The sequence below is a fragment of the Simochromis diagramma genome, unplaced genomic scaffold (assembly GCF_900408965.1).
Source record: "Simochromis diagramma unplaced genomic scaffold, fSimDia1.1 OVJJ01000325.1, whole genome shotgun sequence".
In the NCBI taxonomy this organism is placed as follows: domain Eukaryota; kingdom Metazoa; phylum Chordata; class Actinopteri; order Cichliformes; family Cichlidae; genus Simochromis; species Simochromis diagramma.
This window is the reverse complement of record NW_024387291.1, coordinates 858,143-874,012: the sequence shown is the minus strand read 5'-3', so window position 1 is coordinate 874,012 and position 15,870 is coordinate 858,143. Positions and strand designations below refer to the sequence as shown.

Sequence of the window (15,870 nt, the reverse complement as noted above, 5' to 3'; positions counted from 1 at the left end):
AACACTATTAAAATTCTCTTTGAATGTAAGCATACTTTCTTTGTGTTTTTTCTCCATTTACTTCATTATATTTCATTAATGTCAGTTACAAACTTAAATATAAAGTTGAAAAAATGTAACTGCAACCAGGCTACTGATCAAGTAATTGCGATTAATCGCAATTAATTACAGAAAATTGAAAGATTTTAGTTAATTTTTTTAATCTATTGACAGCACTAATATATATGAGAGAGAGAGAGAAGATTTGGCTATTATTCATGATTAAGATTCATGCACAAGTGTAACTCATCACTAATTCACTTTATCAAAGACCCTGGCATGAATTCAGTTCCTTCTGAACTTGCTCATATTTGCGAACCATAAAACAGTTAATGTATCAGCCGTAGCACTCTGGACAACACAGGTGCAGTCATTCTCACACAGGACAGTGGATTAATGAAACGGCCTCCCCCTATCATCAGTAAAGTGTTCTACTGTTCTACTGAAATAAACTGTCTCTCTCTGACTGCTCTCCACACCTCCGCGCAGATTCATATATTAGGAAGGATGATAAATAAAAGTGAAGTCAAGTGTTTTATAAATGGATCTGTAATTCTGAACATGGAAAAGTGGTGACCCCCCAACCCCACCCCCCAGCTGCACAGTGCAGGAATCAACTTCAGCAGCTGATGTTTGCTAGAATGTCAGATTAATGGCAGCATCTCAGTGAAACTGTTGGATAGCTTCATGGATAACCAGATAAACAGACTAAGACGTTAATGGCTTCTCCATAATTATGCCCGGATCCTGAGAAAACCGAAATTATCTCCTTGGGAGAAATTATCTTGAGAAATCAGACCTTTATTCCTATTTTAATTTTCTTTTGTCAGCTGGCGAGTTAAATTAATCTGTTTTCTTGAGATAACAAAATAGTTTATTGGCAGTTTTTGGGATGCCAGCCTAAAGAAAAGTGACTGAAATGACCGCAGTGTTTTAGACAAAAGCTCTGCAGTCACGTTGTTCTTTTTCTTTTTACTTTCGCTTCTAAAAGATGCTGTGTGATGTTTTTCTTCCTTCTTTCTTCATCTTTCCATCCCTCTCCACCTGTTTGTCCTACAGGGTGATCAGCAGAGCTCCAGGACTGAAGCTGGTGGTCGAGACCCTAATCACGTCCCTCAAGCCCATCGGCAACATTGTCCTCATCTGCTGTGCCTTTTTCATCATCTTTGGCATCCTTGGTGTTCAGGTAAACATATTCGTGTCCAAGTCCAAGTTGCCCTCCACCTAACATCTTCTGCCTTGCTTTTTTTTTTTTTTTTTAATCAGTAAGGGAATATCATCACAAAATCTAGTTTATCTTTTTAACTAAGTTTGCAAGTATGGAAAATGTACAGCTGGCTCTTTTATATTTTCATATTTTCTTTTGCACCTGGTTGTCAATCCCACCCTGCTATTGCACACTTCATTTCAGGTCATTCTCTCTGCATCTGCTGTTATGCATTCTTTTACCCACATCCCTCTTTAATGTTCAGTGTGAGTGAGAGTTAAAAACGTCTTTTCTCGGGAGGAAAACCACACTGTTGATATCAAGCGCTTGTGGAGCCTTCAATAAAGCTCCATGTATGCACTAGTTACAAACACTAATTCTGAAATGACTTCAAAAACCGAGTGAAAGAAGTGGCTATGCAGAGAAGGTTTTTTTTTCATTGCTCTGTCGCGATTTATCTTCATGTGCCTCTGCCTGTGTCTGTTTTCCTTCAAAGCTTTTCAAAGGAAAGTTCTACTACTGTGTGGGTCTCGATGTGAAGAATATCACCAATAAATCTGACTGCCTGGCTGCCAACTATCGATGGGTTCACCACAAATACAACTTTGACAACCTTGGACAGGTACGAGATAGAATACAGTGCATGCTTGGCATCCTGGCAGGGTTGTTTTCCACATATTACCCTAGAAGTACACACAAACTACACCGCACACAGAGACACTGTACTACGCTGTCGATCCTTTAAATGGTCTTAAAGCTGGAGAAAAAGCGACAGTTTGATTCATGAATGCGAAAAAAGAAATGTAAAGTGCCTTTTGCCCACAATAGAAGAGATGGTTTTCAGTTAGCTACAACATCCCATCGTACAACAAAAAGAGGTGGAGAATAACAGAGGAAGGACTCACACGGCTGACAATGCTAATTAATGTTTTTAATATTGTACCACTGATGTCTATTACATAATAGCAGTTCATGTTTGTTGCTCTGAGCACTAGGCGATTAAAGTACTTTGCTTCATGTCTGTGGTTTGATCCACTAACATCTTTTCTTTGTCTTTTTTTTTTTAAATAAATGCCAGCTGTTAGATTTAGCCCATTATACTATTAGCGTTTTGTTTGGATGGGTCTAAATCAGGGCTCTCCAACTCCAGTCCTCGAGAGCTACGGTCCTGCAGCTTTGAGATGCATCCCCACTCCAACACAGTGAATCAAATGATTGAATCATGAATGCGATCAAGTTTGGCAAAGGCCTGGTAACAAGCCATTCATTTGATTCAGGTGCATTGGAACAAGGATACATCCAAAAGCTGCAGGACAGTAGCTCTCGAGGACTGGAGTTGGAGACCCCTGCTTTGTTCATTCATGCTGTTGCTTGTGTCCCTTTCAGGCTCTTATGTCCCTGTTTGTGCTGGCATCAAAAGATGGCTGGGTCAACATCATGTACCATGGACTAGATGCAGTGGGAATTGACCAGCAGGTGATAAATAATATTACCGTAAATACCTATGCTCATGCTTGTGGTTATAGTAAAAAGAAAGTCTACACTCTTCTCACACCTAATGATGATCAGTTAGATGTGTTTGATTTGCAGCATCTTGCTGCTACTAATCGTCTTAATTCCTGTGGAAGCAGAAAAGCTGTGCTTATTTCAGCATTTTGAAATACTTTTATTTCACTTGTATTGACATACATATGGTATAATGTATTAGAGATGGCACGATACCACTTTTTTATGTCCGATACCGATACCGATATCATAAATTTGGATATCTGCCGATACCAATATGAATCCGATATAGTGTTTTTTAATCAACAAAACTGTTTTTTTAAATATCTTGCTGCATTTTGTATAAGTTCACACTCAAGTTTAAAACAACAACTACACTAAAGCTATTCTGTTATACCTGTATGCAAAAGAAATATTTCATAGTTCAGCAATACTGATCAATCTAATAAACTTAAACCTACACCATCCTCCCTATTCTGGTATTTTAAAGAGTACTTAGCGTAAATATTAAGCAACCTAACTAATAGGGTTCCAACTCCCAGCAACAACAAAAATAAATAAATAAAAAATAGGGAACCACCCCTCACGCTCCACCTCATGATGCTTAATCGACGTAATCAACCTTAATTTGATGCAGTGTGAAAAAAAATGCACAGAAATCAATTATTTTTCAAGAAATATTAAATAGATTCAACATCTTTCTTCAACAAAATTGCAGACTGCACAGATGGTACCTTCCCAAAGGAAAAAGTACTATAGCTTACTAGGGTATATATATTAGACTTAATAGTCACTATATACAGTAATTGACTTCTATTCATTTTACATCAAATTAAAACTTTGGGTGTCAGATAATTATTTATTAAAAGCTAGACATTTTAAATGAGAATAAGAAAGAAAAGTATGTCTTTGTGCCCCCTTTTCCCTGTTCATGCCCTATCGGCCCCCCTGGCTAAACTTTGCTAGATCCGCCCCTGCACAGTTACCAGCGTCAGCTACGTAGAAAAAGATCCTGGTGTAGAAAGTAATATTAAATAAATTCTAACAACAGCTTATCAAGCTTAAACGTGCTGCTGTTGTTTATCCACTGGTTTCCTCTTTCTGGCGTGAAGTGGGCCAAAAACAAAGAAGAGAGACAGACTCGCGACAGAAAAGCCGATCAGCTGATCATTAAGCAGTTTCATGATTGAAGTAGCAGCAAGAAGAGGCAGTTGCTTGTTAAGCTTAACGCAGGAATGCTTTACAAACATTCAGAGATGGACTTACATACTTGCTCTACTTCTCTCGGGGATAACTTTGTCGGAGATGAAATGCCGGGTTGCTAGCGAAGCTCCACATGCTATCCAGACCACCAACAGGTCCCGCATGCCACAGCCACTCTATCACGTGATGCATACTGCTCCTACGTGCTAACGTTCTGAGGCGAGTTACGGCGTGTTGCAAGTTTTGTGAGGTGCTTTCGTGATATTTAATGGATCGGATTACATTTTTTATTTTTCTCCGATATCCGATCCAGTAATTTAGGTCAGTATCGGACCGATACCGATACGTAATATCGGATCGGTCCATCTCTATAATGTATCAGGTTTTGCAGTTCACCTGACATTGTATTTACCTAATGTGAATGATCACATTCATTGTTTTATATCCAGATACTTAAAACCTTTTTCTGTCTATCTGTCTGTCAGTCAGTCAGTCAGGTTCACTGTTCAGTGGTAGTAAACTAAGCAGAGTGGCCCACATGCCTGCCTAAATCTCCATCTACATACTCAAACCTCTTTGAGGGAATCCCACATTTCTTTAACAGATGGGATATAAAATTCCTCCTTCTGGTCTTCTGAATATTCAACCCAGTTGGATGTTCCCAGATCTCCTCCACAGGGACGTGTCTTAGTGTCGTCTGTTCATATCATTGCAATACTACAAATGTTTCCTGCAGCACCTTCTACATCACCTTCTCCTTCTGGATTTTATCATTGGAATCACATTTAACCCTTTCACACATAGTGGTCACTACAGTGGACAGCTGTTCAAAGGCTGCTTTCTTGTATTTGTGTCAGTGTTGATGGTATACCTGCACATAAACCACTACATTGGACACTGATGTGTCACTCCATACCAAATTCATAAGTCAAAACGTATGATGTCCACCTAGGTAGACATGTAACAAACTCTTTAAAAAGTACATGTTTAAAAAAAATGAAGTTCAAAAATATTTTTTCATGCTTAAAGATGAATAAAAATACTAACCAGATTGAGGTTGTCATGCATGAAACGGTTAAATGTGACGGCCCAGTCCTCTGAGATCCCTTTGTTAGTATATTTTATTTGAAGAGCTTTGCTCCAATGTCCCTATTATGCTGTTTTTAAGTGCACTGCCTATGTCTTTGCTATAATGCAAATACCCTTTTTTAAATTTAATTAACCCACACTCCCTCCAATGAATGTTATGTGAGCTGAATGTAGTTCATAACTAGTTTCACGTTAGAGTTTAAACTTATGATTGAAGGTGAGGGTTGAGCTATAATTGGAATGTGAAATGAGGAGCTTTGCTTGAATGCTCTATCAGAGATACTATAGTTATCTAATGGAAGCTAAAACGTTCTAATAAACAATCACACCTGAGGCCAGTCACGATCTTAAAAATGTATCTTTGCTTCCTAAATTGGAGAACGCGCTGCTTACTGTCCCCTTAACCCCACAAATAATATACACAGACGACAACAGCATCCAATAGAGTGATGCAAATTAGTCTTCTATAGTGGCTACAAAGTGAACACGTTCCTTGTAGAATTGGTTTATTTGAAAATCTATTAGAGAATCTATTAAAAAGAGTGGGCATTATTCTGGATGATTCAGTTTCCTCGCCTCAGGGAGAACCCTCACTGCAGTCCAACATGGCTCTGAATGACTAATCCCATTTACACTCCACCCAGTGCTTTCAGCTCTCAGCGCTCCCCCAAATTGAAAATCTGACTCTCATCCCCGGCTTTATTGTCACTGAACTTCAGAGTTTTTTTTCTTTATTTTTTGTTTTGTTTTCTAATGACTCTCTCTCAAAAACTACCTCCACATCCAATCAACCCACGTTGTCTCCATTCTCTGCCTATTCCTCTGTTTACTGTCATCCTTTGAGATTGCTGACAGTCCCCAGATTTTCAAACTGTACTGAATATGGACACAGAGTGTCAGATGTATTCTTTTCTCTCAAAACGAGTTGAAGAGATGTGTAACCCTAAACATTTAGAACAGTGTCAAACTTATCCTGGAAGTGATTCTCAGCGATCACCATATTTCATGTACATACCAGCTAAAACAACCGGGCCGCTGGACATCAACAACTAACCTTTCCATTTTCAGATGTTAATCTGGGGCCCGTTCTTCGTACCTCGCTAAGTAAGTTAGCTGGATTTGATTGTTGACGATTTCGCGTGATCCTGGATCGTTCGGTTCCCCGAAGCTCATCCGGGACTTGCTGTCATAGCAACAGAGCCGTAAGCGTAAACCTGCTCGGGAGCAGGTTTACTTTATGTAAACAAGATTAGATCGCGGCCACGCAGGTATGTCCGCTTCATTTATACGAAAGCAACAGCGATATTCCACCACTGTTTCACCATAAATAAATAACATCAATGTAACTAAAGATAATGCAGCACTTGATCCTGTTATTGATGTCACACAGATACATACAGGTCATTTCCTAAAAAAGGGAAATGTACTATTAACATTCTATTACATGTATGTGATTATTACAGATGTAATTCATATTTCAGAGTAGTAATTGTAAATTACTTCGTGTAATCAAGATGAGAGACCACGGCTATAAAAGCGAAAGTGGATTTGGGAAGTCTGTCGCAGTCATATCCTGTCCGTTTACGCGAGCCACCCATTGCGGAAGGTGCAAGATTGATAAGGAGAGTCCTCAGAATCCAGCGTATATTGCGGGATAGACAGGATCCTTTAGCTCACCGCGACAGTGTGCTCATAGAGAGATATCGATTTTCCCGTGAGGGTATTATTTACTTAACCAACTTGTTGACGAAGGGGTGCAGGACCACCACCTGTCTTTTTTTTGCTCTGCCCTTTTCTTGGTTGCTGTTATGAACAAACTAACAGATTATTTCAGGGTCTCTTTCCAAGAGACGAAAAGCAATATAAGTGATAAATGTTACCATTCTGTAGAATATTCCTATATTTCACTTTTACTTGTTCCCATGTTCTAGTGGGTCCTGTCGTGGCTCTAATGTGAAAGGGGATATAATATAACATAATTTAACATAATATAATATAATGTAATATATTATTGGATAATATAGTGTAATATAATAAATCTACCCTACTTGCCTACTGGTGTTGGCCAGAGGGGCCGATGGCGCGATATGGCAGCCTGGCTTCTGTCAGTCTGCCCCAGGGCAGCTGTGGCTACAACTGTAGCTTGCCTCCACCAGTGTGTGAATGTGAGAGTGAATGAATAGTGGTATTGTAAAGCGCTTTGGGTGCCTTGAAAAGCGCTATATCAATCCACTCCATTATTATTGTTATTATTAAATTACTTACGAGTTTAATTTGTCAGCAACTTTCTGCCAGCCCTCTCGCCTTGCTTTTGCAGCCTTTGCAGTGTTCCCTTGCGTTTTAATTAAACTCTGAAACTCCTGAAATCCCTCAATCAAGAGTTCTTGCTCTGCTGCCGAAAAATACTGAGCGCGCTCCTTCGACATTTTCGCCGACCAATCAAAGGGTTGCCGATCAATGTTTCTACTATCGATGCGTAGCCCCTTTTACGACACCCAGTGATCTCACATTACTTCATCCAGCTATACTAATCGTCAACAGCAGGTGTGTTCGGGGAACCGGAATAGCGAGCTCAGAGTTAGCGCGATGATTTGGTCTTGGATGTGTCATTTGATCTTGGATGTAGTAAGCGACGTACGAAGAACGGACCCCAGGTCACATATAGCACATAGCAGGAAATAGTCTGTTTTAAATACTGCTGTAAGCTTTATGTAGTGATTTAAGAAACTGTCTGGTGACACACAAGAGCCCTACTTGATAAAGGTGAATGCACCAGATTATTAGCTGAGCATTTTGCCCATCAACATATCACACAAACTCAAAAGGAAAGAAAAAAAGTCAGAAAAGTTCAGGGTTTGAGTACATCTGTGAAAAGGGCTTTAAACTTTCCATTCATAGCATTTTTTTTTTATTGAGATCAAAATGAGGCTGCTCAGAGGTGGCTGGAAGTAGGTACTTTGAGCTCACCCGTGGATTATTTATGTTTTCCTATTTTTGTCTACCTTTTTTTAATGTTACATTTCCCTGTGTCCTGTAGCCGATGACCAACAACAACCCATGGATGCTGCTCTACTTCATCTCCTTTTTGCTGATTGTCAGCTTCTTCGTCCTTAACATGTTTGTGGGTGTGGTCGTGGAGAACTTCCACAAATGTCGGCAGCACCAAGAGGTGGAGGAGGCCAGAAGACGTGAGGAGAAACGCCAGCGTCGCATGGAGAAGAAAAGGAGAAGTAAGATCCAGAGAACAGGAAGAAGCTGAAGGGTGAAGTAGGGAGGGAGCTGAGTGCCTGAAGCACTGTAAAGATTGAGGGGAAAATAATTAATAAAGAAAAGCAGAAAGATGAGACGGAAAATTTAACGAAATAAAAAAGAAAGTAAAAAAGGACGGTCTTAAAAAATGAAGTCATGTTGAAAAAAACATAGATGGAAGGAGGAGGACTGATGAGATCCAAAAATCTATTGGGAGAGGAACAAAGACTGAGTGTACAGAAGAATAAAGAGAAAATCTAGCAAAGAGATGCAAACGGTATACAGTCTATTATATAAAAAATGCTCACCTCTTCTCTCATACTTCCAATTTCAGAAATCTTATATACAGTATATGTTTAACTTAATAGATGCAATCTTTTAAAGTCTCCACTCCTTGGGTAAAATCCACGTGGCATATGCCCAAGACTTCTAATTTGATCTTTTATATTACACATGATAATATGACGTTGAATGAGTCATTTTTTCAACTCATTTAAAGCTACTTAACTTCTCTCACACATTTATCAAATTCTCTCTTTATATAAGCACAGAGTTTATCTCAGTGTCTGACTTTTCTTCAGCTGCTCTGAGCGTCATTATTCTTTCCCTCTTTTGGAATAAATTCACTACTGTGTAAAAGCCTTGAGTCAACTTTATTTCTCTATATTTTGTTAGGAAACTGGGAAATAGACATAGTGATTTAGCAAAATCATCTGCAAACATAGATGGAAATACATTATATGAGGCAAAAAAAGAGTTTGTGCAATTCTAACATGCTTGAAAGTCAATATTTGGTAGGACTGTCTTTATTCGTCCACAATGCCTAAACTTTCTTAGCCTTATTGTACTTTCTTGTAGTAGACTTTAAAAACTTTTATTTGGTCTCAGGGCCTCAGAACTCAAACTTAGGCTGTTGCCCCCTGACCATGCACACCAATTGAGCAAAGCCAGTAGACCTTAAGATGGTCCCACACTGCTTTAATAATGTTGGGGTCTGAGCTCTGGGGAGGCCAATCCATGACTGATAGTGTTCCATTTTTTTCTTTCTATCCAGCATTATAGCAGTATGTTTGGCACCACTTCCTGAAAATTTAAGCCATTGGTAAACAGGAACTTTCCAAATAGTATTGCATGGTGGAACAACGTATGTACTGATAACAACAATTTGGATTCTTCACTCCAGAAGAGCTGTTGCCACTTATTTGCAGTCCAGTTCTTGTGCAATTTAGCATGCCTCAGACATTTTCTCCCCGTTTCCCCTCCTTAAAAGTAACTTCTTGACAGCCAGTCCACCACTGAGACCATTTCTGATGGGACTTTGGTAACTTTGGCAAGTAGATCTTATGTCTTGTGTCAGGTCTTGGCTGGATTTCTTGTCTTTGTAATGGACATGAATTTGAGATGCAGTTCAACTGCTACAGCATGCCATCTCTTCCTCTGTCCCTGTCAAACTGTATAATTTGCTGTCATTTCAAAAGAAATTGGAACAAATTAATGTTTTTCTGACAGGTTGCTTGTAACAAAGTGTCTAAAGGTACATTTTAAAATGGGTTCTCAGTTTATGTTATATGTAGATGCAATATTCCGCAGTCTTTGGGGTAGGTGCCTGTTTTATGCTTGAATCGTTTATAGGTCAGCGTTAAGCGGCTCGACAAAAAGAAAAAAAAAGCCAAAACTAGTACTGTACTATAAATGAGTGAAAAAGCAGCCAATGTCCAAATAAAATCTGTAAAAGATCCTCAGCCCGAAGAAAGCCTCATAACCACTTACAAATATAGCCTAGATCCTTGGAAGCAAAGTATTAAGAAGGAGTAACTCAAGACTTTGTGTACAGTACTGTAACCAATGAAATGAATCCTAATCTCTTTGAATTCTTCATGCTTTTATTCACTGTTTGTTTAATGAAACATTTTTGTCTGTATATTTTCTCTTTTGGTTTTTTGCCATTTTTTTGTCATTCACTTTATCCTACATTTTTCTAATTTGTCTTTCACTCCCATTTTGTTTTCCTTCTGTCATTTTTCCTTCTCATCCATTGACCCTAAACCCTAATGTCTTATTTTTTTTTCTTCCTCTATCCAGAGGCACAGAAGCTGCCCTACTATGCATCCTATGGTCCTACACGCCTGGCTATCCATGCTCTGTGTACTAGCCACTACCTGGACCTGGTCATCACCTTCATTATCTGCATTAATGTCATCACCATGTCTCTGGAGCACTACGACCAACCACAGGTGACAGCCTTGCTTGAGGAGGATAGAGCGATGCTTCGAACGAATCTGCTGTTTCTTTCTCAGTCTCATCAAAAGCTTCTGAGTAGGTGTTGATGGTTAAAAGTTGCCATTTCCTGAGGCAAGTGGCCAGCCCGCTGCTCTGAATCAGCAATAAATACTGCCAAAAACTAAAGCATGTCTTGAAGTGCTGGAATATAAACAATCGGCAGATTGGAGTATCGGCTATGTAAAATGATTTCAGGTGGGAAAAAAGCCTTTTTTAGCAGGAAAGTATTCAAGTACGGTGTTCAATAAAATGGCTAAAAAGTAAGAAAAAGCTCTTCACATGTTAAATGGATGGTAACAGTTGACTTTTTTATGCCATGTTCTTGCTACCCTAATGAAATAGCATAATCAATTGGTTTAACATATGATCACTAAGGAGGAAATGAAACTACCAGAGCAACCCACTCAAATCAGTCAGGATCTTTCCCTGTGGTGCTGCCCCCACTGTTTCCGCTCACATTTCTGACCTGTGGCATGTAGGCTGTATACGACTTGTCGTGGTGTTCGGTCTCAGTGTTGAGCTGAAAATGTTCTTATCTTGAGAGACAATTGTGGCAAACATATAAGGTATTAGCCACTTACATAGCTGTACACAGACAGCCCACGGAGCTCATTATTTTCAGTTGACTGTGTGAATTGCCATTGACATCCAAAGGCTATCGCCCACACATGCGAGGCTATCGTCAAAGAACTGCAGGGTTTATGGCTACATAACACTTGACTGAAGCCCTTTGGAAATAAAGGAAAGAAATGTAGCTGAAATGGTATTATAAAGGCTGCTTAAAGTGGAAAAGTTAAAAACACTGGCCTTTGACTTAACTCGTTTAACAATGAAAATAATTACATTTTTGTCTTCAGAGCAGAACTGCTGTAAAAATGAATGGTTTTGTAAGAGCTTTAACAGTAAAGTAACCTGACAAAAACACATTTTGAAAAAGATCTATATTATAAAATGTGTTATAACGGTTAAATTTTTCTTTTATCTGAACCTGAACAAACAAAATTGTTCCTAGTCCTATAAAGCTATGGACAGTCAGTTTTGCCTGGTATAAAAGCACAAAACAGGGAAGAAACTCTCCCCAGCCACTTTTTTCATCATCCAGGTCATCATAGTCTAAGGAGCTTGGAAAGAAAGGTCTCGACTTCTTTAAGTTTCTTGAAGACATTTCACCTCTCATCCGAGAAGCTGTACAGTGTAGCGAGGAACGCTCAGACCTCTACATCGGAGAGGCCAAACAGCCACTTCATAAATGCACGGCACAGCATAGAGGAGCCACCTCGACAAGACAAGACTCGGCTTTTCCATCTTCATCTAAAGGTCACTCTTTCGAGGACGCCAGTGTGTAGACGCCTTAACGCCCGCTCACATCCTGGGCCATTTGACCTCAGGAAATCACATGATAGGGGGGGGGCTAGGTTTCGCATTGGGCTCAAAAACCCAAAACCTTGGCTGATTCTGACCTATTTTTACACCTTGGCCTTGGTGATTAGGTAGAGGATCAATAGGGGGTCCATGACCCTTTTTGGGGACAGTCCCATAGGGCTTAAAATCTGTGACTCTCCACCAGTTGCTCTTAAAACTGAAGAAGCTTCTCAGATGAGAAGAAATTTCAAGAAATCCAGACGCTTTTCTTTCCAAGTTCCTTAGACATCCTAAAATGCTTAACCTTAAAGATTAACACAACTAATTCTAATTATCTGTGTGTTTTAAGCTGTGATTTTGTAGCACTGTGGTGACCAGAGAGGGTAGATGGCCAATAGCATTCGGTGATTTCAAATGACTTATGGGTAAAAAAAATAAATAAAGGAGGTGCTGAATTAAACTTCTCTCAAACTCAACGCAATTGACTGAAGCAACCACCAATGGGAGGACAGGAAATCATCTGCCCTGAAAATACGTTACCTAGACAACCAGAAACATCCTCTAGCAACCAATTGTCAGCATGAAGGGATGCACAATGACCAACTCACTCTCTGTTTGGTCTCAGCTTTAAAACTAGTACTAAAAGTATTTTACCATAAGTGAAAAATCTACAAAGATCATTTAAAATACAGGGAGTGCAGAATTATTAGGTAAATGAGTATTTTGTCCACATCATCCTCTCCATGCATGTTGTCTTACTCCAAGCTGTATAGGCTCGAAAGCCTACTACCAATTAAGCATATTAGGTGATGTGCATCTCTGTAATGAGAAGGGGTGTGGTCTAATGACATCAACACCCTATATCAGGTGTGCATAATTATTAGGCAACGTCCTTTCCTTTGGCAAAATGGGTCAAAAGAAGGACTTGACAGGCTCAGAAAAGTCAAAAATAGTGAGATATCTTGCAGAGGGATGCAGCAGCCTCAAAATTGCAAAGCTTCTGAAGCATGATCATCGAACAATCAAGCGTTTCATTCAAAATAGTCAACAGGGTCGCAAGAAGCATGTGGAAAAACCAAGACGCAAAATAACTGCCCATGAACTGAGAAAAGTCAAGCGTGCAGCTGCCAAGATGCCACTTGCCACCAGTTTGGCCATATTTCAGAGCTGCAAAATCACTGGAGTGCCCAAAAGCACAAGGTGTGCAATACTCAGAGACATGGCCAAGGTAAGAAAGGCTGAAAGACGACCACTATGGGCTCAAAATGTGGTCATAAATATTTTGTACTTGTAAAAAAGATTTGTATGTGTAAAAAAAATTTGTATGTGTAAAAAAGATTTGTGCGTGCGTAAAAAAGATTTGTGTGTGGACCGAGTTTAGACCTGCAGTTCAAAAAAAGCGCCCCTCCGACAGCCAAACCCATCTGATCTCTGACTGGATTGTTACATTTGTGATTGACATGACATTCACCAATCAGATGAAAAGAAGAAAAATAGGGTCAAAATTCGTACTTGTAACTTGCAGGGTTTTTTTGGCTAAGTCCACACACAAATCTTTTTTACGCACACACAAATTCTTTTTACACATACAAATCCTGATTTACAAGTACAAAACTGATTTACAAGTACAAAACATTTATGACCACAATTGAGCCCATAGACCACCACTGAACAAGACACACAAGCTGAAACGTCAAGACTGGGCCAAGAAATATCTCAAGACTGGTTTTTCTAAGGTTTTATGGACTGATGAAATGAGAGTGAGTCTTGATGGGCCAGATGGATGGGCCCGTGGCTGGATTGGTAAAGGGCAGAGAGCTCCAGTCCGACGCAGACGCCAGCAAGGTGGAGGTGGAGTACTGGTTTGGGCTGGTATCATCAAAGATGAGCTTGTGGGGCCTTTTCGGGTTGATGATGGAGTCAAGCTCAACTCCCAGTCCTACTGCCAGTTTCTGGAAGACACCTTCTTCAAGCAGTGGTACAGGAAGAAGTCTGCATCCTTCAAGAAAAACATGATTTTCATGCAGGACAATGCTCCATCACACGCGTCCAAGTACTCCACAGCGTGGCTGGCAAGAAAGGGTATAAAAGAAGAAAAACTAATGACATGGCCACCTTGTTCACCTGATCTGAACCCCATTGAGAACCTGTGGTCCATCATCAAATGTGAGATTTACAAGGAGGGAAAACAGTACACCTCTCTGAACAGTGTCTGGGAGGCTGTGGTTGCTGCTGCACGCAATGTTGATGGTGAACAGATCAAAACACTGACAGAATCCATGGATGGCAGGCTTTTGAGTGTCCTTGCAAAGAAAGGTGGCTATATTGGTCGCTGATTTGTTTTTGTTTTGTTTTTGAATGTCAGAAATGTATATTTGTGAATGTGGAGATGTTATATTGGTGTTACTGGTAAAAATAAATAATTGAAATGGGTATATATTTGTTTTTTGTTAAGTTGCCTAATAATTATGCACAGTAATAGTCACCTGCACACACAGATATCCCCCTAAAATAGCTAAAACTAAAAACAAACTAAAAACTACTTCCAAAAACATTCAGCTTTGATATTAATGAGTTTTTTGGGTTCATAGAGAACATGGTTGTTGTTCAATAATAAAATTATTCCTCAAAAATACAACTTGCCTAATAATTCTGCACTCCCTGTAGCGTCATTATGCAGTTAAAGTCCAAACATCTGTTTGAAAATGGCAAATTTCTACTACCTCTCAACACACGCTTTGTTAATATGTAATTAGACTTGTTGTGGATAATCTGGTTTAATTATGTGCACTGAACATTACAAATGTTTGACTTGTGTAGCCCTTTTTTTGTCTGACTCATTAATACCAGCGTAGTAGAAAAAATGCTCTCTGTTCCTCCCTAGAGTGTGACATAATTTAGCTGTCTGTCTCAATTAAGCTCTCCTCTATTAAAAGAAATTTGTTGGCAAGTGCAAATGTTGCTGACTCTGGCAAAACGGATTCACTGAACAACAATTCTCATAACTTGCTGTGTTATTTGCTTCATTCTTCAGTGAACTGATAAAAAGACCATTTTACTGGCGTGAAAAAAGATAACAAATGTGCTTGTAATAGGTCACGGAAGAGGTGATATTAACTGTCTGCTGTTGTTGTCTCAGTTCTAACCTCTCTGTCCATCTTTCACCTCTCTTACTCTCCCAGTCTCTGGAGACTGCATTAAAGTACTGCAACTACTTCTTCACGTCCACGTTCGTGATCGAGGCCTCTCTCAAACTGGTAGCTTTTGGCTTTCGGCGCTTCTTCAAGGACAGGTACAGTCCCGGCTGCACTAAATCTTTGAAGCATGCAAAACTGATAAAATCTGTTATGTTATAGTATAGCACCTATAGTATAGCACCAGCAGCAAGTTAATCCTTGTACAGTCCACATTCTGGTATTATATACCATGGCCTTATCTCTTATATTTCTTCCTAATAGAGAAGCAGCTGCTTGCTGTGGCCAGCTAAGCTCTGAGAGACGACAGGAAAAAAAATACAAGATCACAGATTCAAGGGCAAAACTTACACACACAGATTACTTTGTGATTATGTCTTCCAGCACTCTTATACCTTCTTATAAGTTGAATCATCTATTAAATGTACATAGAACCAGATCTGTCGTTAGTGAAAGCCGCCGTGTTCCCCCACCATGTTTGACTACAGTGGCCGTGATGGACATCTCCCTGTCGACTAATTGTCTTTTACGTATTTGTCTAGAGACCGACTATATATGTAAAACACCAAAGGGGAAGGAGAGGTTATAGGTGTTTGCATGAGATGGAGCGACATTTTAATTTGTGTCTGCAACTTCCGACTCAAGATATGAAGCATCATACCTATGTTTTATCTGCAGGGGAGTCCCTTTCACCAAAGAAACTAAAACGTGAAGGAAAGAGACAACGTTACCAGCAACTTC

The 15,870-nt window shown here is 39.6% G+C and overlaps 1 protein-coding gene across 2 annotated transcripts in view; it reads left to right on the top strand.

Annotated features, from left to right (window-relative positions):
• LOC120716387 (voltage-dependent T-type calcium channel subunit alpha-1I-like) overlaps nt 1–15,870 on the top strand; it is a 296,557-nt gene that overhangs the window by 231,931 nt on the left and 48,756 nt on the right. For both annotated transcript variants that reach the window (XM_040003917.1, XM_040003916.1), the window contains exons 23-28: nt 1,099–1,225; nt 1,743–1,868; nt 2,633–2,722; nt 8,082–8,274; nt 10,376–10,527; nt 15,118–15,227. In XM_040003917.1, coding sequence (XP_039859851.1) covers nt 1,099–1,225; nt 1,743–1,868; nt 2,633–2,722; nt 8,082–8,274; nt 10,376–10,527; nt 15,118–15,227 — 798 coding nt within the window. The remainder of the gene's footprint in view (nt 1–1,098; nt 1,226–1,742; nt 1,869–2,632; nt 2,723–8,081; nt 8,275–10,375; nt 10,528–15,117; nt 15,228–15,870) is intronic.